Source organism: Stigmatopora argus, chromosome 10 (genome assembly GCF_051989625.1).
Source record: "Stigmatopora argus isolate UIUO_Sarg chromosome 10, RoL_Sarg_1.0, whole genome shotgun sequence".
NCBI lineage: Eukaryota > Metazoa > Chordata > Actinopteri > Syngnathiformes > Syngnathidae > Stigmatopora > Stigmatopora argus.
Window position 1 is genome coordinate 85,602 of NC_135396.1, and position 27,091 is coordinate 112,692.

The 27,091-nt window shown below is 58.6% G+C and overlaps 2 protein-coding genes across 2 annotated transcripts; one reads left to right on the plus strand and one right to left on the minus strand.

Moving 5' to 3' along the window:
• Positions 1-122: 122 nt before the first annotated feature.
• On the minus strand, positions 123-14,164 carry col4a3 (collagen, type IV, alpha 3). The gene is made up of 52 exons (XM_077610708.1): positions 14,010-14,164; positions 12,784-12,840; positions 11,973-12,062; positions 11,852-11,896; positions 11,385-11,429; positions 11,253-11,315; positions 11,010-11,063; positions 10,921-10,947; positions 10,770-10,844; positions 10,439-10,501; positions 10,315-10,350; positions 10,198-10,245; positions 10,044-10,118; positions 9,910-9,954; positions 9,770-9,832; positions 9,635-9,679; positions 9,501-9,554; positions 9,071-9,112; positions 8,908-8,989; positions 8,802-8,837; positions 8,572-8,736; positions 8,222-8,314; positions 8,050-8,145; positions 7,569-7,639; positions 7,290-7,478; positions 6,914-7,082; positions 6,753-6,845; positions 6,549-6,653; positions 6,389-6,483; positions 6,144-6,294; positions 5,958-6,071; positions 5,721-5,888; positions 5,447-5,536; positions 5,237-5,371; positions 4,868-4,966; positions 4,626-4,715; positions 4,402-4,541; positions 4,102-4,228; positions 3,943-4,023; positions 3,764-3,865; positions 3,323-3,370; positions 3,063-3,248; positions 2,804-2,934; positions 2,655-2,727; positions 2,517-2,588; positions 2,264-2,389; positions 2,086-2,184; positions 1,631-1,843; positions 1,369-1,546; positions 1,170-1,284; positions 782-954; positions 123-705 (listed from the first exon to the last, which is right to left on the minus strand). Exons 1-52 carry the CDS (start codon positions 14,082-14,084, stop codon positions 624-626), a joined length of 4,989 nt encoding a protein of 1,662 aa, XP_077466834.1. The 5' UTR covers positions 14,085-14,164; the 3' UTR covers positions 123-623.
• On the plus strand, positions 14,151-26,909 carry col4a4 (collagen, type IV, alpha 4). The gene is made up of 47 exons (XM_077610709.1): positions 14,151-14,707; positions 14,965-15,101; positions 15,237-15,276; positions 16,170-16,241; positions 17,154-17,288; positions 17,422-17,466; positions 17,543-17,659; positions 17,731-17,799; positions 17,894-17,929; positions 17,995-18,057; positions 18,133-18,168; positions 18,345-18,386; positions 18,464-18,544; positions 18,630-18,674; positions 18,754-18,816; positions 18,910-18,954; positions 19,053-19,106; positions 19,188-19,248; positions 19,318-19,422; positions 19,503-19,658; positions 19,735-19,824; positions 19,904-20,064; positions 20,184-20,256; positions 20,422-20,528; positions 20,625-20,808; positions 20,887-20,955; positions 21,031-21,138; positions 21,210-21,278; positions 21,482-21,631; positions 21,787-21,948; positions 22,052-22,219; positions 22,302-22,445; positions 22,626-22,733; positions 22,817-22,995; positions 23,600-23,663; positions 23,723-23,797; positions 24,092-24,199; positions 24,326-24,433; positions 24,533-24,604; positions 24,684-24,812; positions 24,914-25,021; positions 25,089-25,244; positions 25,315-25,563; positions 25,635-25,751; positions 25,811-25,999; positions 26,101-26,384; positions 26,450-26,909. Exons 2-47 carry the CDS (start codon positions 15,091-15,093, stop codon positions 26,684-26,686), a joined length of 4,944 nt encoding a protein of 1,647 aa, XP_077466835.1. The 5' UTR covers positions 14,151-14,707; positions 14,965-15,090; the 3' UTR covers positions 26,687-26,909.
• Positions 26,910-27,091: the final 182 nt, after the last annotated feature.

Here is a 27,091-nt window from a genome sequence, read left to right on the forward strand (position 1 = left end):
ACGTGGTTTTCCTTTGAGCAGAAAATGACCGCGTGCTCCCCCGGAACGCAAAGTCGTCGCCGTGGCGGCTCGGTCGGGCCAGACCGGTGGCCAAAAAAAAAAAAAGACACTGGCGGGGAGGGTTCTGCTGACGCTAATCCTGTATTCGTCAAGTGCTACGGTACAACATTTCCAAACTGCATTTCTACACGGGGTCAAATGTTTACTACACAGAGAGCGGAGACGCTCCGTCCTAGCGGCTAAACGCAGGGGCGCAGCTTACGTGAGTGACTATGGCTCCATCTAGCGTCAAAAGTGAGAAGCGGAAGAGAGAGAGAGAAAGCCGCGCTCAAGCTTCTGCCACGGCTCGCATTCATTTCCATCGTCCTGGTTTGTCATCCAAACCGGCCGTCGGGTGACATTTTTTGACCGCGTTCCCCGCGATGGACTTTTTCCGTCCGGCGGCTCGTGAGCGGACGTACGAGGTGGCGCCGTCGCGCTTTACCCCAGCGCCTCCGCTGGTGGTACGGCATCTTAACGGAGTCGGTGGCGGTTGTCGTTGTCGTCCTCGCGTGGGTTTGCGTCCGCTCCAACCGCCGACCGGCGCCTCCCCCGGGTCCGGCGGAAGCGCGTGGGGTCGGCGTTCACAGTCGTTTGGCGCAAACTCTGCAACGGCCGATCAAGTCGTCCGGCGGGTCGCCGCTTTCGGTCCGAGGCCTGGGTTTGCTGAAAGAGGGGAGCCGGGCTTTGAGATCCCGGCACGGCCCTTTCGGCGGCCTTCGGCTCACGTGTGGGGCGCTACCTGAACATTTCAAGCGGGTCCAGCGCCGCCAGCCAGTACGAGTACGAGTCGGTGTAAAAGTTGCACGTCCCTCTGCCGTGACACTCGATGAAGGGAATCTTGCGGAAGTTCTCCAGGCAGGATCCCGGCGACGAGAGGGGCTGACCCGAACCCTCCGCCCCCACTCCGGTTTCCTGGAGGCCCCGAGGTCACCGCGACTTACTGGCGCTCGACCCAATTTCAAGCGCTGCGGCTTTTCAGTTTGGCACTCAAGCCATTCGTGGTCCAATTTGAGACAACGTGTCCCGGAGCCGCCCGTCGGCCCTTCGTGGCCACGCGCCGGTAGCCTCCCGGCCCAAAAGTCGGCAACCAAAGGGCCCACGTTTGAAGGGAAAGTGCGGAAGCTCACCATGACGAAGGAGAATCCGGACCATAGGGGATCCCATCCCGAGGGGCACTCGGGAACCCAGCGCGTCTGACTGTGAACCGTCATCACGTTGGCCGGGGACTCGCACACCTTGCACCTGAGGGCGCGCGGACGGCGGGTCACGGGCGCGCAATGTGGCTGGCGTCGGCCAAGGCCGGCATCGCCCACGCCCCGGTCCTACCGGCTGATGTAATTCTTCAGGCGCGGTCCCGAAATGAAGGGCGTGTCGCCGTGGCCCCGCTGGTCGGTGGATAACCAATAGGAGTAGTCATTGCGGGCGGCGTAACGGCAGGTGCTGTGCGTGTTACAGAAGAGGAAGGGCATGGTGCTGAAGCGAGGCAGGCAGCTGCCCAGGGCTCCTGGAAACAGAGGGAAGAGATGGGCCGAGTCCCGATGTTCCGGGGCCGAGGTGGGGGGGGGCGCGAGCACGGCGGGGCGCCTACCCAAGTCCTGCCCGTGAGCCCGGTTGTTGCCGTTGATGAAGAGCAGGGAGAAGCCGCCGTAGACCTCCACGGATCCCCGGGGGCATTCCGGAACCGCCACGCTCTGGCTGTGTCGGGTGAACAGGAAGCCGTCCTTCTCACGGGCGTTGGGGCGCGAGCCCACCGGTCCCCGCGCCCCCTTGGCGCCCCTTGCGCCCCGCGGCCCCGTGACACCTAAAGGGCGCAAAAATGTCCTTCTTGTGCACGTAGCGAGGCTTAGGGTCTGGTTTAACCCTGGCAAGAAAAGTCTGCTTTGGCGTGAGGGTCACGTCAAACGGGCTTGATTTCTCCATCAATAAATCAGCCCATTGAATTGAATGCAATTCAAGAAGCCCAGCCAGATGTCCTAAAATGCCGTCGGGTGTCCTTCCAATGCGTTTCTGGCTTACCAGATCACTCAGCCTTGGCTTTCTTACCTTTGACTCCCGGGTCCCCTCCGTCCCCGGCGTCACCTTTTAGTCCAGCGAAGCCGGGCGAGGCCGTTGGGCCGGGGCCCCCGCGTTCCCCTTTTGGACCTGCCGACGACACGGGGCGCGGCAAACGGATTCGTTCCCAACGGGGCTCCTTTTTCATCGACCTGCCGAAACGGGTCACCTGGAGCGCCGCTGGTCCCTGGCGTTCCGGCGGCCCCCGGTTGTCCCGGCACGCCCTGATTTCCGGGTAAGCCTTGATCTCCTTGTAAAATCAGCACCTCCCTGGACACGTCTTTCCCCCTGGGGCCTGTAAGGGCGGCATTTGGCCACTCGTTTAGTTTTTTTCTGAAAAGTCCGCCCGTTTTGCTTTCAGTTGATGTTTTCCCTCTAAAGTCTGATACATGCAGAAGCCAACGTGACCCGAATGTTCTTACCCCGTCTCCCCGTCGGTCCCGCGAGTCCGAAAAAGCCCGTGTTCCCCGCTGGACCGTCGTCACCCTCTGTGCCTGAAAAGAAAAAGGGCAAAAATCAATTAGATGTGGCAAAGAAAAGCGAAGAGGATCCGCTCTTACCGACAGGTCCCGTCGCCCCGATGTATCCCATCAGGCCTTTGAGACCCGGGACTCCAGGCGCTCCTTCTACACCCTGGACACATTTGGTTGGGCAATTTCCGACCAAAAGACCACGCCATCTTCTACGAGGTGACGGCGCACGTACTGACCGGTCTGCCCGGCGGGCCTGGATCGCCGTGGCAACCGGGGCTTCCCGTGTTACCCGTAGGCCCTTTAGAGCCTTTCTCTCCTTTCAGACCGGGCCCCGGAGGTCCGGGGGGCCCTCGACAACCCGGTTGACCTACGAGCAAAGGGGCAACTCGCAATCCCAAATAAAGCGTGCCATTTTGCACCCAAATTCAATTTAAGAGTGTCGTTGATGAATGTCGCCGTTAATTGCGAGCGTGTCTCAAAGGGCCGGCGGTTAACCTCTTGTTCCCTGTTCTCCTGGCAGTCCATTTGCGCCTTTGTCTCCTTCGGTGCAGGGTCCCCGGCTGCCACGGAGACCAGCGGGTCCAGGAGACCCAGGCGGACCGGGACAACCCGCATTTCCTGGAGGGCCAGGAGGCCCCGGATGACCACAAGTACCGGGAGGTCCTTTTTCTCCCAGGCAGCCTGAGAACAAACATTTGATTTTCCTTGTTGTTTTTCTTCCTAACAAAGAATAGAGGCATGTCAAACAAACTCACCGGGTGAACCTTTTTCCCCCTCGGCGCCCCTGGCTCCGATTCCAGGTTCTGCAGAGAGAAGAGAAGAGAAGAGAAGAGAGCCCGGGTCAGGTGGAGGGGAGTGAGCCACGATCCTCGGAAAGTCCATTTAATCGCGATCGGGATGGGTTGGGTTCACAAGAGGAGGAATCTTGGTCGCGTCGTACGTCAACATTTTCCTTCCACTTGGTGTCAGTGCAAGATTGTATCGCAAGTGGCCCACGTTGCCAATTGCCATAGGACTAAAGTAGGTCTGGCCATAAATGCCATTAAAGGGCACCACGGAAAAGGGAAGCAAATGGAACAACTGGACATCAAATCCGCCGCTTCCACAAACGCCAATCATTGCAAATATGGTCCCTCGGGCCTCGAACGGCCCCCGGGCAGCAGTTCCGAGAGCGGGATTCATTCCAGTGCCTTCACCTCCCATGGCTCCTTTCTCTCCAGGGGGTCCCGGTATGCCATCTTGACCCTGGTTTCCTCTGGGGCCCGACGGGCCCGGATCTCCGGGGCTCCCCTTGTTACCTGGTAAGGAGACGCATTGATCACGTTGTCGTTTTGCGGGCCATTTTTGAAAAAGCCGCTGGATGGCGCTGGGGCACCTGTGAGACCGCTGGGTCCTGGAGGTCCACTGACCCCGGGAGGTCCATCGCAAGCTTTCTCGCCAGGAGAACCGGGAGGCCCTGATGCAGAGAGCAAACGTTGGCCCTGCTTACGAAAGTGGAATCGGAAGAACCCCGACGCCGAATCAAAAGAAAGACCTCTGCAACCGGGGGGTCCGGCATTTCCTTTAGGGCCACAGAGACCGCCGGCGCCCGGAGGACCGAAACCTCCTCTGTCTCCTGGAATTCCCTTGGCACCGGCAGGACCCGCACAAGCTGGCTCCCCCTGGAAGGAGTGATTGAGCGAGATTGTGGCAATTTTCCGCTTGCTAACACACAGGACTTAGCGGGCGGGATACAAGATTGATTGACTCAAGTGGACACTGGACGTCTGGCAGGGAAATAACGTGGCCAAGAAGTAGGCTTTTGGTTCCCTTTGATGAGATGAAAATCAGTAACCTTTTCTCCTGAATCTCCTTTGAGTCCAGGTCCGGGTAGACTGGCTTGGCCTTTTGCGCCTTTTAGTCCCTCCGCGCCATCCTTTCCATTCAACCCGGCTTCTCCGCAGGGTCCCGCAGAACCTTTTTCGCCTTTGAACCCTGGAGAGGAGATGCGGCCGTTTCTCACCAAAGAATGAGTGCGGTGCAGAAAATGTAGGACCGTGGTGACGTCAACCGACTGACCGGGTATTCCCATGTCCCCCATGTTGCCGGGGGCCCCGCAGGAACCGGGAGGACCCGTCTCTCCGTCTCTACCTGGTTCTCCAGGGGGTCCTGAGGGCGAAAAATCATTTTTATTTCTCGGGCGATTGATTGAGGGTGATCTTTCATATTTCATTGATTGTAACTGCTTTTTGGACATATGGTAGTGTTCACGACCAAATGAGCATGCAGCAAACAAACAAAGAAGAAGGAAAAAAAAAAACCTTGTGGTCCAGCTCTTCCCGGTCTGCCATCGGTGCCGTCAAGACCCGGAGGCCCCTGGCCACCGTGACAGCCTTTGGCGCCCGTTGGACCCACAAGTCCTGTGGATGAAGAGACCAGTGAAAATTGGCGGGACCCTTTAGATATGTTACCTCTGCGGCTAAGCGCATCTCTTTACTGTTTAAGAGCTGTCAAACTGTGAGCACGGCAAAGAAAATCATGGTTCCAAGAATTTCTCTTGCTCTTTTGGCCCGCGTTGCCTTGGTCAAATGACAAAGGAAGCGCTGGACCGGCGGTGCCCCCCGGGAAGACCCGCGTCTTCACCGAGAGGCAAGATGTGGCGCAAAGGAGACTTGTACAGAAGAGATTACCGTGCTCCCCGGGATCTCCGAGATCTCCAAACATCTCCACGGTGGTGTGCGTTCCCTTGGGTCCCGTTTCCCCTCGGTCTCCCGGAGGTCCAGGCGGTCCCCGAGTTCCCGTGGCACCAGTGACGCCTTCCTGGCCTGTGAGAGCCAGCCATTCACTGTCAGCAGATGGGAGACGGACAAAGCCGTTTGTGGTAACGGCGTTACCGTCACCGTTTGGCCCGGGGCTCCCGGTCTCTCCTGGATTCCCGAGGCTGCCTGGAATCCCGCCGGGTCCTGGTAGACCAGCGTTCCCCATGATACCTAACACACATATGTACAGGTGTGATTGAAATGTTGGAAAATCTCATTTCAGTCAGTTCCTGTGCTTTCAATTTTTAGCCATACGCGCATGTCTGCATGGTCAAAACCATTTGCAGTTGCAGGACTGACTTTGGATTCCACAAGGGGTTGACAGGTGGCCAAGAAGGACCGAGAGTCTCCTTACCTGGATTTCCTGGCGTACCAGTGGCACCAGCCTGTCCCTTCAAACCAATGCTTCCCTGTAGACCAGGAGGTCCATCAAAACCCGGGACCCCCGACAGTCCTTGTGGCCCGATAGCTCCCATTCCGGGTAGGCCAGGATCACCTTTCTCACCCTTTAGACCCCGCCCACCTGTAAGACAACAACCATCACAGTCAAGAGATGTCAAACAAAAAAAGAAATAGCCAAAAGCTTTTTGACCGGCAAAGCCAATGACTCCAGTGGGCCCCGGCTGTCCCGCGGGTCCAGGCTCTCCGAAAAAGCAGGGTCCAACGGAGCCGGGTGGTCCAGGAATCCCATTCAGACCCTGGGAACCTGAAACACATTCAGGTCAAAAGCCTGGAAAATTTTGGGAAAAGGAAGGCGCTGGTGATAGCTTCAATCTACCTCTCAGACCCGGTGCTCCATCTTGTCCTTTAGATCCTGGAATTCCGACGTTTCCTCGTGACCCTTGCGACCCTGGCAACCCCACGGAGCCGTCCTCTCCCTGTGGCCCTGATTGGCCCTGCTGGCCCGGAAAACCAAAGCCGGCATCCCCCTGTTTTAATAAGATTCACGGAGGATGAGTTGAGTCATCGGGAGGGTGCAGGGGATGGGGAGGGGGCTTCTTCCACTATGTGCCGCCATGTCACCTTGAGGCCGGGTCTTCCAGGAGGTCCCGAGGGTCCGGAACGCCCCTTGCTCCCATAACTTGGCACGCCCGGTGCTCCCGGTAGACCTTTGAATCCTGAGATGGAAACCAGAAGGTGGTATTTTAGTCAAAAAGGGAATAGTCACCTTCTGAATGTTGACCTTTGAGTCCTGGAAAGCCTTGGGGACCCGGTATAGTCAATCCTTTTTGTCCCCTTTCTCCCTTCAGCCCGGCCAATCCTACATTTCCAGGCGGGCCCATCACCCCTGAGTTCAGCGGAAGAATAACACGATCAGACTCTAGGGTTCTCAGGGTTAGGAGTCCATTTTTCTCCATTTTGGAATGAAATCCAACTCCAGCCTCACCTTCCACTCCAGGATTCCCATAAGAACCCTTGGCTCCTTTCTGGCCGGGATCTCCCGGACTGGTCCTGATTTCACCGGGGGTACCTTTTTCACCTGAGAAGCATGGTCTGGCCTTTTAGGTTCCGCCTTCAATTTGTCATTGCACAGCCGACAAGCCTCACCCGGTTTACCGGGCTGTCCCGGCAGTCCCAAAACTCCCACGTCTCCCGGCGGTCCCGGTCGTCCGGGAGAACCGAAGCCCGTCGGGCCCGGCGGTCCCGTTTGTCCGGTCGGTCCCCTGACACCAGTGACTCCAATAGGACCCCTTTCGCCTATGGGTCCTCCAGGTCCCTGCAATTAAACAGAGCTAGGGTGTGTTGCACCTACGCCATTTGCGATTCGTGGCCTTCCCCATTTGAGCCCTAAACCCGTACCCATTTGGAGTGTGATCTTTTTTTCTTCAAATAATATCAAAGTAAAAAGAAGGGAGCACAAAGAGAAGCAGCTGAGGCATTCCGCCACCAACATTTGGACGGAGAAACATAATGCGATACTCACGGGGTTTCCCTTAGGTCCAGGACTGCCTCTGGGTCCCGGGATTCCGGAAAGTCCTTCTTTACCCTCAAGACCCGGAGCCCCAATCGTTCCCGGATCCCCGACTCCCCCCTTCTCCCCGACCCTTCTCATGATTCCGGGCTCCCCCGTTTGGCCGGGACGACCTGGCGGTCCCGGGACACCAAAGAGCCCCTGCAGAGCCAAGAGACATTATTTTGGCCCCCGAGCGAGCGAGCGACTCATCGGAAAGGAGCCGTTTGGGAGCTTTATCTAGCGGCTCACCTGCGGACCAGGGTATCCGGCAATACCCATAGGTCCCCTTTCGCCTTTGGACCCCGGAGGGCCCGATGCACCTGGAGCGCAAAGAGCACAAGTCAAGGTCTTCAAGGTGTTGATTTGGCTTTCTAGTGGTACATTGCCTGGCTTTTAGTGCTTTTAGGTTGTCTGAGCGTGGTGTCGGTTGCAGTGCATTTCACAGAGGATTGTCCCGTCTCTTATTTATGCGTGCATTTGGGAATGCCTACTGGTGAACCTAACAACTCCTTTGACTTATTCCCTGCACAGGGAAAACATCCACTCAGGCTTCAACTAGATCCGACGAAGCCCGAGTGGCGATGTCTTCCGCCAACAAGAACGGTGGCGACAGCGGCAGAGCGTAAGGATCCAAATGACGCGGTGTGCAAGTAAGAAAGCAACTCCTCAGCCAATGTACCACCAGCCCGTGACGTGATGACATCGGAGCAAGGAGGATGCGGTTTTTCACCTCTGGGCCCATCTGCGCCCGCTTGTCCCGGTTCACCCGGAGCTCCGGGGGGGCCGGCGACGACGGGACAGGCGAAACACACGTCCCCCTTCTCGCCTGACGACCAAACAATCGGCGAGGATTACGGACGGCGTGGCGCGGAGGAGGACTTGCCCCATCTTTAGCTCCCCACCTTCCGGGCCTTCCCGTCCTCTGCTCCCGGGCGGTCCGGCCGGGCCTTTCCGACCCTTCTCGCCCGGCGCTCCCACTTCTTCTCGCCGGAAGTCTGAAGGAACGAGGCGACCCATTACAATCTTAACTCGGAAAGAAAACGATGACCTCGACTTGGTTGGGTTCGTGACCCAGCTCACTTTAGTTAACCGTGAAATCCACATATTTGTTTTTGGTAGACGGGTTTTTGGGTTAGGGTTGTTTTAAACGAGGCAAATAGCTCCGTAGTGAAAAGATGAGCTTTGGGTCAGACCAGCACTCCTTTTGGGCCGCCAAGTGCTTCTAATTCACTCAAAGTGAGTAACCCCTGACCTGGATTTCCAGATTCTCCCGCTTCTCCCTGCGGTCCGGGAAGGCCCGGGACCCCGTCGGGTCCCGGGGGCCCGACGACGACGGGGCCGGGCTCCCCTCGCTCTCCTTTGGGTCCGGCAAAGCCCGGCGGCCCGGGGGGGCCGGGCGGACCGATCGACCCTTCACCTGGAGAGAAAACCAATGGCGCCGGGCGTCCCAAGTCTGGCCTAGCGCTAGCGGCGGCTTAGTACCTGGCTCGCCCTGCGGTCCGGGAAAGCCCACGAGTCCTGGGGGTCCGGAAAGAAGCAAAAGATGGGATGTGTTGGACTGGCATGAGACGGTCGGGGTTGACGGTACCTGGCTCTCCGGAGACTCCTGGAAAACCGGGCCGCCCCGGGGCCCCCGTCGGGCCTTTGATCAATGCGTGCTTGAAAAATATCTGGACGAGAAAAGCTTTGTCAGAGCCCTAAAGCCTAATTCTGGCTCTTTCCACATCCGTGTTCACCCACGTCCATCTCACCTCGCCGGGAAGACCACGAGGTCCATCGTCGCCTTTCTCGCCCTCAACACAAAAGCACAAATGTCCATGACTTAGTTGATTGGTACGTGTGGTCCCGTTATCAGCAAAGTCAAGGGTGTCAAAGCGGTCCTCAAAAGGCCGCAGTGGGTGCAGGTTTTCATTCCAACTGAACAAGAGGATACCTTTTGCAAGTTGATTAAAGTCAGGTGCTACTTATTTTAGAAGACACCTCATTGGTTAAACCGTCGGCACTGGATGGGTTGGAACAAAGACCAGGACCCACTGAGGCCCTCCGCGGAATCGCTTTGACACCCCTGATGACTAAATCAAACTCCCAACTCACACATTTGCGTCAGAAAAAATGGTGGGAACAATTGATTGAACAAGAGTTGAACAAATAGGTTTTAGTTTTTGGGTGCAAGAATTTCACCTGTCCTCCGTCGATGCCCGGGGGTCCCAAATAGCCAGGAGGCCCCGGTTGGCCCTGGTAATGCAGATCATTTTGTAGGTTATTTTGTCCACCCCTCCCTTGGACCCGCCAGGTGCTTTTGGTCGGTTCCTCACCGGTTGACCCAGCTCCCCGAGGAGGCCGTCCTTTCCCGCTTTTCCCTGAAAAGGAGTCAGACGCGGACGAGGAGGGAGGAGTTTAGCGCTCGGGCGGCAAACATTGGCGGGGGGCGCAAGGTTGGGAAAAGTTACCGGTGAGCCCGGCTCCCCTCGTTGTCCGGCCTCTCCTTTGACTCCCGACCTTCCCGCCGGACCCTGAACAGATGTCAAGAGGTCTCGGACCGGCGAGGGACAAAAGGCGGGGTCAGGGGGGTGCCCAGCGAGCGACTCACCGAAGGTCCCACGCAACCCTTGGCTCCCACGTCGCCCGGTTCGCCCTGAACGACCCCAGCGGGAACATCGGCGGACGGACAGACGCTCGGTTGAATGAATGCGTTGACAAAAAGCGGACGGAAGGAGAGCGGACCTTGAGTTCTTTGGGGCCTTCGGCGTACAGTTTGATCCCTTTTTGTCCCGGGATTCCGGCAGGGCCCGCTTCTCCCTTGACAGACGACAGAGAAGCCGGGGGAACCTTGAGGACCTCGGCGGAGCAGACAAAAGTGCCGGGCGGGCTCACCTACCTTAAAGCCTTGCGGACCGGGACTGACCGGACTGGGACCCTCTTGACCCTGAGGACCGAGAGCACGCGCACGGGGGATGTAAGCGTCCTACAGTCGAGGCCGCCTCGGCAAACCCACCTTTTCTCCCGGCGACCCCGGCCGACCCGGACGTCCCTGGGGGGGGGGGGGGGAACAAGGAAAAGTCAGTATTGGCCAGGCCACGGCCCGCCGGCCACGGTCTGGGGAAGGGGACGGGGCGCACCCAAAGTCCGTCCCGTCCCGACGGGCCCTCCGCGCCAGTTGGACCCTGCTGGCCGCCGGCGCCCTGCCGAAGAAAAAGCAGAGGTCGGTCGACGTGAGTGGCTGGCGACGATACCGTCCGTCCTCCTGCAGTGGACAGCCGCTCAAAGGTGGGACGGGACACCCTTTAATGGGTTATGGGATATGGGGCAACACTGGCGACACGGGGTCATCAGTGGGAAAACCAGTGCGTCAGGGGGGGGTTAAAGCAGTGGACCACAGTGGGAGCCGCTTTTCACTCCAAGCCATTTCTGCCTCAGACAGAAGAGAAGAGGGCTTTTTTTCCATCTCACCCGGTCTCCGTCCGGCCCCGGCGATCCTCGAGCGCCTTTGACGCTCGCCGAAGCGGGGAAGACCAGCGAGTCTCCCTGGAACACAGCAAAGTCAGGAATTCCCACGGGAGCGGCGAAAAGCGTGGTCGGCGCCGACGGGCGGCTCTCAAACCTTTTCTCCCCGAGCTCCCGGCCGACCCTGCGAAGGCAGGTTAGCGTGCGCCTCCTGAACTCGGGACGGCGTCCGGTAGCAAAACTCACCCGCGGGCCCGGCGATCCCGGAAGTCCAGAGGAGGCCGGAAAGCCGTCTTGACCCTGAAACCAGGGAGCGTGACCACGTTGTCGATAGGATGGCATTTTTTGCCAAACGGGGAATTTGGCCAAACGGGGTTAGGGTTCAAAGAGAGACGGCGGCGGCTGTGGCGCTCGTGGCAATTCCAAGTCTCTCTTTTTCAAAGGTGAGCCCGACTTTGAAAGAGCAAGGCGCGCCACGCCGGTGTTTACCTGCGTCCCGTTGCACCCGGGAAGTCCCCGCGAGCCCGCCGCTCCGTCCCCGCCCGGGAGTCCCTGACGGAAGGCACAAAGCGTGGCGTCAGCCGTCCCCCCGCCGGGCTTCCCCACGACGGCCAAACTTACCGGAAGGCCCGGAGGGCCGGGAAAGCCGGCGGGGCCCGGAAGACCCTGAAGGCGTCACAACAAGGTCAGCGCTTTGCGCATGCTGCGTCTTTGGGACGTCTTACTGAGAATCAGGGGGGTCCAAACGTTTTTGGCACCGGTAGAGGCCCGGGGGTGGGGGCGGGGGGGGTTCAAATGTTTTTTTTGGCTTGGCTTGGTTTAGGACCAAATCAAAAAGTCAAGAAAATGGCAACATTCCTCAAGTGGGATGATGCTTTTTGGATGTGGACAGGCGTCGGCGAAAATCCCGAAGCTTTGATTTCAGGACGCCGTGTTCCGATGCTTGAAGCTTAGCTGACTAGCGCCATCTTGCTTTCAAGCGCTAGCCCCAATCCAAGCTTCTGGCCACGTTCAATGACATTTGGGCGCTTTTTGGCGGGCCTCCGTTCGGACACCCCTGATCTAAGCCTTTCCCTCTCGGCGCTTACCCGAGAACCTTTGACTCCGACGCGTCCCGCCGACCCCCGCTGACCCTGCGGAAGCGACGTGGTTGGTATTGGCCGGGACCGTTAGGCACGGACGGACGGACGGACGGACGGAATGACTGACCTGAGGCCCCCAGGGTCCTTGGCCGCCCTCGTCGCCGGGGTAACCCACCAGTCCGGGAAGGCCGTCGAAGCCTCGGTAGCCGCTCTCCCCCTGAGCACACATGGTGGGCGCGTGGGAGGTCGGGCATAAGGAAGGAAGTGCCCACCCGCCCGCTTGCCAGGACGCCCGCCTGGACGTCTTCTTTCTATTTGACCTATTTTTCAACTCATCTTTCTTGTTTTAGATTTCAAAATCATATTAGCTGTTGTACACCATTAAAGGTCACCGAGGTCGGAAAAGGAATCTTGCCATGTCTCGGGAAGGAATACAATTGTTTGAGTGACGGTGTCGTTTGGCTGTTTTTTTTTTTTCTTTGGTCGTTTGCCAAAGGGAAAGATTTGGCCGGCTTGCGCTCCGTTACGATGAGCTCGCTGGTGGAAAGTGCTTGGACCCCAATGCGGGGGGGGGGGGGGGGGGGGGGGGGGGGGGGGAGCGGCCGTGGACGAGCGAGTGGAATGCTCACATGAAACTTGAACGAATTAAGGCAGGCTCTTTAGAAAAGAACAAGGACTTTGAAATCAAATCACAAAATCAAACCCGACGTGAAAGACACGGGTTAACCGGGGGGGAACTCGGTATGGAAAGGTGGCACGGTACAAACAAAGCAGACCATCTGACAAACACACACAGACTTGAAATAAATAGACAGACAGAGGCTGATTATCAATCAGCAGCAGCTGGTCACAAGAAGAAGGGAAGCTTGGAGGGACACTACAGGCGGAAAAGGAAAGCAAACACACACAAGAACAAGAAGAAGCCATGACACACTCACCTTCTGTCCTTTGACGCCATGACAGTGACACGGCCACTTTGCGCTGCACTCGCACGCCTGCGCAAAGAAAAGGCGTCAAGCCATTCATTCATTCATTCCTGTTTTTTTTTTTCAAAAAGGAGTTTGTGACCAAATGACTTGACGTTTGACGACGGACTCACGTATATTTCTAGCCTATCGATGACTATTGGGAAAGGGTCAGATACACCGAGGGCAGACGTTAGGCTTTTTGTCCAATGAAATCTCCCCCAGACAACCCACCCTCAACGCCCCCCCTCCCCGTCTTTCTAATCTCCGGGAGACATTTCTAGCCCAAACCCAAACAAAATCTAAGCCGGGCAGCGACCCGGGGCCCGACAAGGGTCTTATCTCGCCGGTGGCGGCGGCGGCGGCGGCGGCGACGCTCTTATCTGTGGAGCGGCGTCACGTCGCCTCGGGCGCGTTGGCGCACGTTGGCAGCCAAAGTCTGTCTTTGATGCTCTTTTTCTCTCCAACGCTGCGCCAAAACAAAGACGAGGCCTTTGCTCGCGTTCGATTCCGCCAGTCATTCACCGCCGCCCGTTTGGAGTGGGCCCGCCCGCCCGCTTTAAATGGATTGGGCATCTGCTAGCGAGCGCCGGGCCTTTTCCATTGGGGGCAAAAGTGGCTCCGTCCAAATAGGAGATGAGCGTCGGCGCCCGGCCCGCTCCTCCCAGTTTCAATAACGGTGCGGCCGGTGGGTTTCGGGCGCCTCGCTCATCTGCCGTGGATTTGGCCTCAATTCCCACCCCAGACGAACGCCGCACCCACGCTTTCCCCCGATGGACCGAAGGCCGTCGGGCCGGCGGGAAATGAACATTTTCTACGTCGCCGGTGTTTTTTTGCCGACGCGCTATGGCCGCATCTTTTTTGGGGCAAAATCAAACGACGGCCCGTGCTCGAGTCAAAAGTATGGTGTAGGGCGCAGAGGGCAAAAAAAAATCAAGAGAAAAATTGGACGGCGGAGAATAGCTTTTAGGTCTAGCGAGTGGCGCGCAAGATGCCGGCATGCGTGGGATAAAAGGCTTTTGAAGGAGGCCATCCGTCCGACGTGAAGGCCAAGGAGCGCGGGATGCGGTTACGTTTCAATCAAAAGTGCTCCGCGACCAAAAGGCCCAAGCGGCAAAGTGGAATTTGGAGCGTTTGGAGCGTTTGGAGCTTTTGGAGCGACCCGACCAACCGACCGACCGGCGCGTCAGCTCACTCACCGCGTCGGCGCCTCCGAGCAGAAGCGCCAGCATGAGGACGTAGCCACACGCCATCCTCGCGCCGCCGCCGTTCATCTCGTCAGTCGGCTGGCGATGGAGCGGAGCGGCGCGGGCGGCCCGGCGCTCGCCCGGGAGGGGGGCGGGGGGGGGACCAGGCGGGGCCAAGCGGGGCCGGGCGGGGCCAGTCGGGGGTCCGCCAGGGGCCCGGGACTTTCAAATTAAAAGCTGAGTGTCAATGTTGAAAGGCGGCGTTCTTGGGTATTTCCCAAAGTGCCATTGAAACTCTTCAAGCATTTTGTCCCAAAAATGATCAAGTGGCATCGTGACTGGAGTTCCGCTCCTTTTTTCCCATAATCTTTGGAGATAAAAGGGTCAGGGTCAGACGGCCCGTTTTTAGCGGCCTTTTTAACCCTAACTCTTTTCCTCTTCCTAAATTGCCAGTCTTATTTTGAAAGGCGGCGACGGCGCGCCTCGGAAGCGCTGGTCCGTGCGACTCCGGCGCCGGCGGGCCGAGCCGGCGGCGCCTGAGTCGCTCCTCTCTCTTGGGCCACATGAAGACAAAGGAGTGACAGACGGGACAAACGCCGCCCATCGTGCTAGCAGCAGCAGCCGCCGCCAGCGCAACAGTCGGCCAGCGCAACAGTCGGCCAGCGCAACAGCTCGCCAGCGCACGCCAGCGCACGCCAGCGCACGCCCAGGTAAGGCCGCGCACCTGCCCGTCAATCTGCTTGACCCCCCACCCCGGTGGACTCGCCGGATCTCGGAGCCGTTGAACCACTCCAGCTCACGTCACTTGTCAACGCCATGACGGGGGAGAACCGGAATAAGTCTCGGGGCTGGAGACGGCGATGAAAGAGGGCGCCATCTCTTTCACTCTTTGTTTTTCGTCTCACCGCGCGTCACGCCAACTTGGCCTTTCCACCTCCGTCTCGTCGCCGATTTTCGGCCGGAAAAGCCCGGAGGCGCGGCCGGCCCGGACCGGCGCAGCGGCCGCGTCGAGGTCGCGTGGGGGATCGCGGCCGGAGGGGGCGTGGCTTCTGACCCCTAGCCGAGCGGGCTCCGCTCGACCCGCGCAAGCGACATGAGACTGAGGTACGACGGCTTCTGTCAAAGCCACCTCTTTGGGCGTCTTCCACGTCTATCGTCTACCTCTCGTCTTTGTTTCCCCGACTTTGTGACCCCCGCCCTAACTCCTCACATGACTCCTTTGTCCAACTGTGTCCTCAGGGCCCTCCTGATGCTTCTAACCAGCACCGCCGTTCTTGGGGTAAGTAAGAAGGCCTCTCCTTTTGCCTCTCCTGGCAAAAGGTCAATTGAATCGAATTGAATGCTTCTATTGTCATTAGACAAGTATCATGAGATTTCAAGCTTTCACCACCACATAGTGCGGCCGGCCGGCCGTAGTACTAGGCCCCCCGACCCGCTGCATAGATCTCAGATGGAATTCATTCAGAGAGTCAACAAACAAGTTCCCCCAAAATGCCCCCAAACCAACTGGAAGTGACTGGTCAATCCCCAAAAGTCATCAGGAAGTGATTTGAATTTGAAAGGAAGTGATCTGAATGGCCAAAGAGCAACAGGAAGTGACCCCATTCAACAGGAATGCCCCTCATGATCTGCAGGTGACCTCAAAATCAACAAAACGTGAGCTTCGAGTGGCCCGAACCCAACAGGAAGTGACCTACCAAAAACAGCAAGCAAGCGAGCGAGCCCCCCCAAAATATGCCCGTTTTTTTTAAAGACGCTCGCCGTCTTTGGCGCCGCTACGCGTGCCATTCCTTTTGAGCAGAGGTTGAGCTACGTACGGCTTCTCGCCGGGCGCATATCCATAAGATGGCAGAGATAAGATATGTCGCAGAGGGTCCCTGGAAGCCACGGCGGCGTTGGCATTCCTGCCCGCCCGCCCGCCCGCCGATAGAAACGCTCCACTGCTAACTCGGTTGACACAACGCGGCAGGAATGCGGCCGGCAACACAAACAGCCAGCGACACGCTATGAGATCGCGGGAAGCCGAGCGTATGACTCCGCTCTCTGGCTCCAAGCCACCTGCCCCCGCCGCCTCCGCCGCGCCGCTTCCCGCGCCCGTTCAATCCGGCCATGCGATGTCGCCAAATAGGTCCGTGACTAAGGTGTCTCTTTTCTGACCTCCACGCTCTCCAGGGCGACGACGCGGACGTGTGCGGCGGGCGAGACTGCGCCACCTGTCGATGCTTTCCGGCCAAAGGAGGGAGGGTGAGACGCTCGTCCGTCCACGTCACCACCACCTTTTTTCCTTCCGCTTTGCCGACCCATCGTCCTTATTCCGTCTAGCCGATCGCCAGCGGGCGTCCCATCCCGTTCGGGTGGGCGGGCCCGGGGTTAGGTTGCGTCTTGCCCGGAGGAAGAACAAAGTCCAGAGAAGCCAGTGGCCGGTAGCCGCTAGGCCCCAAAAGGAGGCATTGGAGGACCCGGGCACGGACGGCAAATTTTGACCCCAGGCCGAGGTTGAGGCGGAGGTCAGGAGAGCCCGGGCGCCGGCTTTCTCACGGCCAGGCCCGTGGGCCACATTGCCGTGGCTCCATTGTCCAATTGTTGCAATAAGGGAGCGCGTGTTGGTACAGCCGGGGGCCGCAGACGGGCGGGGAGGACGGGAGGGGGGCCGCCGGCCGCCAAAGCCCCTGTCTCGCCGATTTCACACCTCAATACTGCCGCACAAAAGTGGAGAAAGCAAAAACTAACAGAGATCAGACCTGTCACATGTCATCAAACTCACCCGCTTGGTGGCGGGGAGCGGGTGGGGGGTCTAGTTGGAGACTTTTGCTTTAGTTTCGGGGGCAGCGAGGGAGAAAGGCTTCCGTACGTCCAGCGTAACCGCCTTGGGTCAATGTCGTCAATGTCAAAGCGCCCGCTATTTATTCCCAGTCTGACCTCGACTGCGCTCGACGTCCGAGCCCTTTTAAATTGGGTGGGCTGGCAGCCAAGGCGTTCCATGACTGCCACATAAAGGTTCAAAAATAAATCAATAAAACTAAGTCAACCATTTGGGTTAGGGGACACCTGTTGATTGAGTAAATGGGGGGGGGGGACAAACAAACCTGGACTGCATTACAGAAATGGCAGAAGCCCCGCGTTAGTGGAACTTTTGACCATGCTTGCCTTCCTCAGGGCTACCCGGGGTCTCTCGGGCGTCAGGGTCCTCAGGGGCCCCCGGGCTTCCCGGGCCCTGGGGGTCTTCCGGGAGAGAAAGGCCATCGAGGAGATGAAGGCCCGGCAGGACATCTGGGAGCCAAGGGAGACACGGTGAATAAGCCAACAGGACGCAAATTGGACACGCGGCCACCGTCGGAGACGACGTGGGGATTCATGCCATCGCTTGGCTTTGCTTCGCTTCCCTTGGCTTTGCTTTCGCTTCGCTTTCTGCCTCTGGTTTCAGGGAGTGGTCGGCGTTCCCGGATTTCCCGGTTTGGAAGGAGTTCCGGTAGGAAGCGCTTTGATCCGCCGGGTCCGAGCCTCCTTTCCCGGACGCTCAGCCCGGCTTCATTTTGCCACTTCAGGGCCACCCGGGCGCAGGCGGCGAGCCCGGTCCGCCGGGCCGGGACGGATGTAACGGGACCCGAGGCAAGCCGGGGATTCCCGGCCTGCCCGGTCAGCCGGGCCCCGGCGGAGAGCCGGTGAGCGCCGGACCTACGAACTCGGACGCCTAGGTGGGTTGGGTCGCTTCACGGACCGACTTGTGTGGCAGGGTTTTCAAGGACCCAAGGGATTTCCGGGAGAGCCCACGTTCTTCTTCCTGGAGTATCCAGGAGTCCCCGTGAGTAGCGAGCAGGTCACGGTCTGTAGACCGGCCCGGTCGGGTTTTACATTCAAGATCGGCCTTTGGCAACGTTGACATTCTTGCCTTATAGGGCGAGGTCGGCCCCGGGGGACTTCCCGGTCTGACGGTGAGCTCTGCCTTCTGCCCTTCTCTCCTGACCTCCCGCCTGATGCCCTACTTGTCTGTACGCAGGGTGCACAGGGGCCCAGAGGCTCGAGCGGAGTTGCGGGTCCTAGCGGTCCCGACGGAGTGAATGTGAGCAAGTACATCAGACTTGTTCCACTAGGCTAAGCCCAATGAGACTATGACCGAGTCTTTGCGTGTTTCCAGGGTCTTTCTGGTCTGCCAGGTCCCAGAGGTTTACCCGTAAGTACCCACTATGGAGAGCTAAGAAACGTGACCGCATTTCCAATACGTTACCCCAACTAAAACTAGCCAGAGTAGCGCTGGACATTTTAGGTCCTTGTCCACGCACGAGCAAGATGTGTCGGGACGGGAGAGCGCCACGTAGTCAACCGGGGTGCTGGTGTTTCTCCTTTCAGGGTGAACGAGGCCGATCGGTGCGGGGACCCAAAGGAGACGAGGTGGCGCTCTCGACTTTGCGCCGGTGTGGGTCGCTGCGTTTTGCCACGCGTCGACCCTTCATTTTTCCGCTTTGCAGGGAGAGCAAGGCCTCCAGGGCCCCCCGGGACCCTTCGAGCTCGTCGACCCCCCAGAGGACTTTTACGTCAAAGGAGAGCAGGTGAGCGCGCCTCGCGGCCGCCGATGGCGCCGTTGGCGCCTCGGCCGTCCTCATTTCCCACGCTCTGTCTTTCGTCGCTCGCTAGGGCGCGGCCGGGCCAAAAGGGGCGTGTGGAGCGCCGGGCTTGCCGGTGAGTCCCCTGGGTCACACCGTGTCAAATTTTCACCACAAACCCTGACTGAGCTCAATTGAAAATGGGCGACTTTCAGGGTCTGGATGCACTTCCCGGCATGGAGGGAGAGAAAGGGATCGTGGGCCCTCCGGGACTTAGGGTGAGTCGTCCTTCTTCTCGCCACGTGGAGGATGTCCCAGGAACAGTGAACTGTGGCGCAAAACACTTGTGATTCTGACTTTGCGCTCTTCAGGGACTCCCGGGACGTCCCGGGCGATTGGGTTACAAAGGAGCCAAGGTGAGACCCTTGTGTTTGCTTGCACGTTATCGTGGGGGTTGGAAATTCTTCAAAATTGTCCGTTTTATAGTTGCTGAGTGCCAGTCTGTCTGTTTCAGGGCAATGTGGGCATTTCTGGTCTTCCAGGTCTGATTGGACAAGAAGGTCCAAAGGTTAGCTCTGAATTCCTGGATAATCTGGCGAGAGCCAGGTCACACGGTTGACACCGCTCGTATCATTTGGCTTCTTCCTAGGGCGTGACGGGAGAGCCCGGTCCTAAAGGCCTCCCTCGGGAAATTGACATCACCCATTCGGGTAGGCGTGGCATTTCTGGTCGCGCACGACCAGAAATCTTTTTTGACAACGTCTTGTTTGGCGCTAAAGGCGACGTCGGCAATCCGGGCGCTCCCGGAGCGACGGGACCGCCGGGCGATCGCGGCTTCACGGGCGCGCAGGGGCCCCGCGGACTCCCCGGCAGATCTCTGGCAGGTGCCCTGACCTCTCATTGGGCATCATTCCGTGATTGGACTCCTTGGCCACTGACTGACAATTTGTTCAACACTGATCAGGACCGCCCGGTGGAGTGGGAGCAATGGGGACCCCGGGAAGCAGAGGAGACAAAGGAGATCCGGGGCAGCTTTTCACAGACCTAGCCTTTCCTGGGGAAAGCGGAAGGCCGGGAAGCCAAGGACCCAGAGGGCAAAAAGGACAACCAGGAAGCCCTGGTAAGCCAGCATTTGTTTGGGAAGGGAGGATTCTTTTTTTGCACCGTGCTGATCGTTTGCCTTTTTTTGTATGAAGGCTATTACTGCCTTGCCGGCGTAGCGGGAGAACCCGGAGAGCCCGGTGAACGGGGACTTTCGGGGACCCCGGGAATTCGAGGCTTTAAAGGTCAGCGGCGTTTAGGCGGGGCTCAGGTTTTTGGGTCGGGTGTAGACGGCCATAACAAAAAGGACGCCTATTCCGTCAGGTCGCCCAGGCGAATGCTCCTGCGGCCCCGCCGTGGTGGTGAGGGGGCCCCCGGGCTCAGCGGGGGACCCCGGACTGGCGGGCTATCCAGGCTCCCCTGGAGCTCAGGGACCGAGAGGGGAAAAGGGCTTCACGGGAGACACCGGCGCAGCGGGACAACCGGTAAGGGGAAGCAAAGGTCTGGAACTGGAAGGGCCAGCAGATGCTCTTTTTCCAGAAAACATTCGAATGATTCTCTTGAATCGTTCTTTGATCGACTGACTGACTGGGTTGGGTTGCAGGGTCTGGGTGGCTTCCCCGGTTTCAAAGGGTTCAAGGGTCACAAAGGAGACTTCATTGTGGTGGAAATGAAAGGCAAGTTGACGGATCTGATTTCAACCACTAGGTCAGGGTCCATTTTGGCAAGTTGCAACAAAGAAATAAAGTGTAGATGCCGAAAATCTGAATTTTGAAGCAAAAGTCTTGAAGTGGTGAAGGCGCTGCTAGTGCTTGTTGGGCTCATCCACCTTTTACATTCAGGCGAGAGGGGCGAAAGAGGCCAGCAAGGTGTTGCGGGGAGACAAGGTTTCACTGGGAGAAGAGGAGAGGATGGACTCCCGGGACTCCCCGGAAACCCCGGCGCTCAGGTCGCTGCCAAAGCCGACCCGAGCACTTAACTCGCGGAGCGCAAGACCGCACGTAAAAAGGTTTTCCATGCCTACTTACCTTTTCTCGGCTTCCAGGGAGACAGTTACTCTGGTTCTCCGGGGGACCCAGGCCTCCCGGGTCCCACCGGCCCTGCGGGACTAACTGGGCCCACTGGCCCCCGTGGATCAAGTGTCGCCGGTGCAATTGGAAAGCAGGGGGATTTGGGGGCCCCCGGTCCTCCGGGATTCCCTGGCTTCCCTGGCCTGAAAGGTGTTCAAGGTAAAGATCAATCTCATTGGCCAAAAATTCCAAGCGTAGCGATTGGCAACGTTAGACTGACAAGTCACCTGTCTGTAGGCGAAACACTTCCTTGTGTACCCAGAAACCCAGGAGCCCCAGGACAGAAAGGGGAGGCTGGAGACACAGGTTTACACAAATGGCCACGGCTTGACATTGAGATGTCCTTCAGCTGCTCATTCCATTCGCTGGTCCCCTGCTTAGGTCCCGCAGGACTTCCCGGTGCTCCTGGTTTCAATGGTTTTACAGGACCTGACGGAGGCAAAGGAGAAAAAGGGCAGTCTGGACTCCCGGGTCCGCCCGGACCGGCAGGTACCGGTCGTACCAGACTTTTGATCTCTAATTGTGACCAACCTGACATCCTCGTCCTCTGCCTCTGCCAGGACCACCGGGTTATATTGGCGAGCCGGGAAGTGAAGGACCAGAAGGATTCAGTTTTGCTGGAGAAACAGGTACTACCGTCCTGTCTGAGGAGAGTCTTTTATGCAGAGATTGTTAAGGAATGCAAGACAGAATGGAGATGTGAGGCCACAAACACCCAAGACAGACAAGAAACTCTGATGACCGTTTCCACCCAAACACGCCCCCTCGCGTACTGAATTTCCCACTGACCTCTCTGGCCGAAACTTTTGCAACGTTTCCGTCTGTGCCGCAGGATCTCCGGGAGCGCCTGGCATTCCTGGACTGAGAGGGCCTGGGGGAGAATCTTCCGTGGGGACTTCGGGGCCCCTTGGCTTTCCGGGGCTAGCGGGCTCTCGGGGACCGAAAGGGGTGCCAGGCGGAGCTGGCGACCAGGGTTTGCCAGGTGAGCGCTAAATCAAAATGACTCAGCTGTGATTCCGGAACTGCTTCCAGACCTTGCACGTACACAAACCCGTAGAGAAAGCCGTGCAAATGTCGTCGCCTTCTGCAAGTACACAAAACATTTGTCTTCTTCTCACATGGTGTCTTTCATTTCAGGGGTTCCAGGTCTTCCGGGGTTCCCGGGACCAAAGGGCCAGAGAGGCCAGGATGGCGCAACAGGCGACATGGGCCCCCCCGGCCCTGTCCATAATCAGTGCCAAAGAGGAAAACTCGGTCCCTCGGGCCCTCCTGGTCCACAAGGGACCATTGGCTCCTCAGGTAAAGTGCGATCTCTTTAATTTTCTTTCAGCAGGAGAACTTGGACTCAGGGGGGGGAGGTTTAGTTGAGTTGCAACTTATTTCCGTGCAAAATTCTTCTCAGGGTGTTCGGGGGAGAAAGGTGATTCGGGCGAACCGGGATCGCCGGGTTATGGCCCCCGCGGCCCTGTGGGTAAAGCAGGCTCTCCTGGAATTCCTGGTTATCCGGGGCTCCCGGGGTCCGCCGGTCCCAGTGGAGACTCTGGATTCGTAGGGAGGGGCGGCCAAAAAGGTTGGCAACCCCCTTAACGATTTGAGCCCCTTCATCAACCGAGTTGATGCAGCACCACGTTACATCATCATTTCTCAATCAGGTCTGATGGGACCTCATGGTCGGAAGGGTGTCCAAGGGGTCCCGGGCTGGATGGGGTTCCCAGGTTACCCCGGAAGAAAGGGAGAGAGCGGACCTAACGGTCAAGATGGCAGGCCGGGATGTGAGGGTCCTAAAGGAGAAACGGGTACAAACACCACTCATTGGCCCCTCCCCCAATTGTTTTATCCACTTTTCCCTCCTCGTGTCCACCTTTGAATGGTCGCTCCTTAAATGGCTTCAAATCCAACGCAATCCTCATCAGTCAGCTAGCTATATAGTAGTGTACAAAGACCATCCCGTCTCCAGTCCCGTTCCGTTCCCACAGGTTGCAAAGGGTATCCGGGAGGTCCCGGAGACACGCTGGGTGTCCCCATTAAAGGCGCGAGAGGACAAGTGGGTGCCCCTGGGGTCAACGGTTTCCCCGGTGCGCGAGGTGGGAGCCAAGTCGACCATTTGGGAAGAACGGCAATGCTCTTCTAGGCGGCCCGTTGGAGGATTTCTTTCTTTTCTTACCAGGAAGTAAGGGGGGACGAGGTTTTGCGGGCAAGCCCGGCTACCCGGGTGCGGACATACCTCCGGGCATCCGGGGTGCACCGGGTCCGCCCGGGTCTTTGGGCGATCGCGGACTTTCAGGAGGAACGGGACGTCCCGGACCTTCCGGTTTCCTCGGCTTCCCCGGAGGAGCGGGAGAGCCGGTAAGTGCGCTCAATTTTCCGTGAAGTGGCTCTTTCCTCCCGTCTGGAACCAGAGCGTAGTATTGGTTATTTTGTTCAAACTCCAATCAAGCGTTCCAGCCAATGGAGTTGTCCTTGTCATTGACTACCGCCGGGGGGTGGGGGGGGGGACTCGATGTGCAGCCTGCGTATCACAGCATTTCATTTCTGCTCCAGCAAATCCACCAACCTAGTAAGCGCTAGACTCAGGCAGGGGTGTCAAAGGGGTCCTCAAAGGGCTGCAGTGGGTGCCACTTTTCATTCCAACTGAACAAGAGGATACCTTTGGCGAGTGTAATCACTTGATTAAAGTCAGGTGCTACTTCATTTAGAAGACACCTCATTGGTTAAACTGTCGGCACTGGGTAGGTTGGAACAAAGACCAGGATCTACTGCGGCCCTCAGCGGAATCGCTTTGACACCCCTGCGCTAGAGAGAAGGGATGGGTGGAAATTTCCAGGGTTTGCAGCCAGCTCCCTGTCCCTTAGCAATAATGCTAATGCTATTTTGAAACTGGATCATCAGTGAAGTCTGAGGAAGAAGGACTAGCCGGACGTGTGTAGAAAACTCTGATCTTCTCATCCAGGGTGACCCAGGATCGCCCGGCAGGTCCGGTGAAGGCGGTCGACAAGGACGTCCTGGCTCCAAAGGTACCGTAGGACTCGCGACCACCTTGGCACGTCATTCAAATTTTGCTGGCGTGGAGCAGGTGATCGAGGAGAGTCTCGATGGAGATCCGGATTACCTGGGGACAAGGGACCTCCAGGAGACTCTGGGCCTCTGGGTGAGGCTCTACCGCCAGAGCAGGGGTGGCCAAGTCCGGTCCTGGAGAGCCCCCGTCATCCAGTCCAGTCCCTCCTCTAGCACACCTGAATCAAATGATCAACTCATCAGCAAGCTGTCCACAAGCTTCATAACGATCCCCATGATTTGATTCAGGTGTGTTGGTGGAGGCGGGAGATATGAAAAACAGACCGGATGACAGGGGCTCTCGAGGTCCGGACTTGGCCACACCTGCTCCAGAGCGTCAGAATCGGCTCAATCAACTAGAATTTTGAAATGCGTTTTCCCTCATCAGGTCCTCCTGGACCTCCAGGTGATCCCGGACCAGCAGGCTTCATCGGAGAGCCGGGACAGAGAGGCTCTAAAGGAGATCCGGGCCAACCCGGGGAGCAAGGACCGGCAGGTACGGGCACCTACCCCCAAAGCCCTCACCTGGTCCTCGCAAACGGAGGGCGTCCGGATTGACTTTCTAAAATGACTGAAGGAACTTGAATTTGAAGTCCAAGCTAAGAGGAGACTCTTGTATCAGGTGTAGATGGGCCCCCGGGTGCTGGGGGTCGCCCAGGAGTACCGGGTCTTCCTGGCAATGCGGGCGCTGACGGTCCACCTGGACCGCAAGGCATGTTGGGACTCCAAGGTGAGAGGTCAAATGAATGAAGCGTGTTTTGTCTTGAAGAATTTGAAAGCATGACCTCTTGATAGTCCTACGAGAGGTCATACCCAAATGTTTGAACAGGCCCTCCTGGACCACTGGGACTTCACGGCCTTGATGGACTGAAAGGGGTCAAAGGAGACATGGGCACCAGGGGTATGTCCGTCATCTGGGTAGAAACCACGGACGCGGACAAAGAGAGGATCTCTTCAACGACCCCGTGTTGTCTCGCTAGGTCTTAATATTCCGGGTTCTCTGGGTTCGCAAGGCCTTCCTGGAGACAAAGGCTCTCCTGGTCCTCCAGGTCTCCCAAGTTCTTCGCCGCCTGGACCTCCGGGGCCCAGAGGACCTGCGGGAGCCAGAGGTCTGCGATCGGCCTCTTTTATTTTCTACAGCCGTCTCCGATACGAGACAAAGACGAAGGGCTCGGTGTGCTCTCAATCTCATCTTCATGTAACCCTCTAGGGCCACGGGGACCGCTCGGTCCTTCGGGAGAACCCGGACTAGACTGCCAAAGTCCTCCGCCAGGGGTTTTGGGAGATCCCGGTGAGCCCGGGCTGGATGGGGAGACAGGTAGGGTGAGGCGCAACAAAGGATACCCGTCGAGGCTGGTCCTGGGTCAGGCAAACGCTTTTTTTAGGTTTCCCTGGCGATTGGGGCGAGTCCGGTCCTATCCTTCACGTACCTGGCGACGACGGGGACAACGGAGACGACGGTTGCGCTGGCCTCAAGGGAGAAAAGGGACTTCCGGGGCCGCCGGGACAAATGGGCGCCGCTGGAACTCCAGGGTTCAGAGGTGACCGTGCATTCCAAGTCCTGGACTCTGGCCGTCGCGCTCTTCATATTTCGAAAATCTCGGCGAGCAGGTGAGCGGGGCTCTCCGGGACTGATGGGGGTACCTGGAAATCCGGGGCCGAGAGGTTTTCCGGGACAGGCCGGACCTCTCGGCTCCAAGGGCCCCGCCGGTCCGCCGGGTCCAAAGGGAGAGACGGGCAGAGTATTTCCTTGCCCCGCCTATCCTTCCCCCCCACCGGGCCCGCCGGGAGCCCCCGGGCCTCCGGGTCTACCGGGTAGTGCTGGTTTTCAAGGAGACGCCGGTCTCCGGGGACTCAAAGGTAAAAAGCTACCAGACGACACGCCGCTTGGCAAAAAGTCGCGCGGCGTAACTCCAAGACCAACGCCGCAGGTACCAAAGGCGACGCCGGGTGTCCGGGACAACGAGGCCCCCGCGGGCCGCCGGGTGCTGACGGGGAACCGGGTCGGAGGGGTCCGGAGGGGGAGAGCGGCGAGGAGGGAGACAAAGGTAACATTTGTGACTGACCTTTTTGTAGAGACGGTGACGACCCCGCTCGCCGCCCACAGGTGACCCCGGCGGGATCGGGGATCGCGGACCCCCCGGACCGTCCGGGGTCGTCAACGCGGGCTTCCTGACGGTCATCCACAGCCAGTCCAAAGAAGTCCCGTCGTGTCCGCGGGGGATGGGACTCCTGTGGCTGGGATACAGTCTCTTGTACCTGGAAGGCCAGGAGAAGGCCCACACTCAGGACCTGGGTAAAAAAAAAATAAAACGGCCGCCTACCTCGCAAACGGCGCAAGTGAGCGCCGGGCGGGACGGGCCACCATTTGCCGCTCCTCCTCCTGCTGGTTTTCAGGGCAGGCGGGCTCGTGCGTGCGCGTCTTCTCCACCATGCCGTTCGCCTCCTGCAACGCGGGAACGTGCTCGTACGCCGGCCGCAACGACAAATCCTACTGGCTGTCGGCGGCCGCCGGCATGCCCGCCCTGCCGGTGGGCGGGGACGCCATCCGCGAGCACATCAGCCGCTGCGCCGTCTGCGAGGCCGCCTCGGCCCCCGTGGCGCTGCACAGCCAATCGGCCGTCCGCCCCGAGTGTCCCCCCGACTGGGCCAGCCTGTGGACCGGCTACTCCTTCCTCATGGTGGGTCTTTCTCCAGGCCGGCCGTCGTCCCCACTGACGCGCGTCCGTCTCCGTCTCGTCGGCAGCACACGGGCGCGGGCGACGAGGGCGGAGGGCAGTCGCTGACGTCGCCGGGAAGCTGTCTGGTGGATTTCCGGCCCCAGCCCTTCGTGGAATGCCAGGGCCCCCGGGGCACGTGCCATTACTTCGCCAACATCTACAGCTTCTGGCTCAGCACGCCGGCGGCCACCGAGGCCGGCCGGCGCGGGGCCGCCGCCGTGGGCCGCTGCAACGTCTGCATCAAAGCGGCCCCCCCGCCGTGACCCGGCCGCTCGTCTTTTGGACCCGGGGCCTCGTGCGTGGCATCCGTGCCTTTGGGCGGCCCATCTTATCTGCTGGACAAAAAGGGCGGAGAAGCCTTTTTCCTTTTGGGAAGGATCCCATTCGACGTCTGAGCCAGGTTTACGCCATTGGCCGATGATTTTAAACCTATGATGTTTTGGATGCTCAGATTCACCGATGAATAAAATACAAAGACTTTTGGAATGATTCTTTGCGGCTTTGTGGACACGAGACGAGAGCCTGCCCCTCTTGGGGGAACTCCCCGTTTAGCCATTGCTGTCGACGTGCGACTTCGCTAGACCGCGATTTGTCCCTCCCGGAATAAAAGGAATTGGACTTACTCAGTGCACACTCAATGAATTGGAAATCTGGTCTCGTCCAATGAG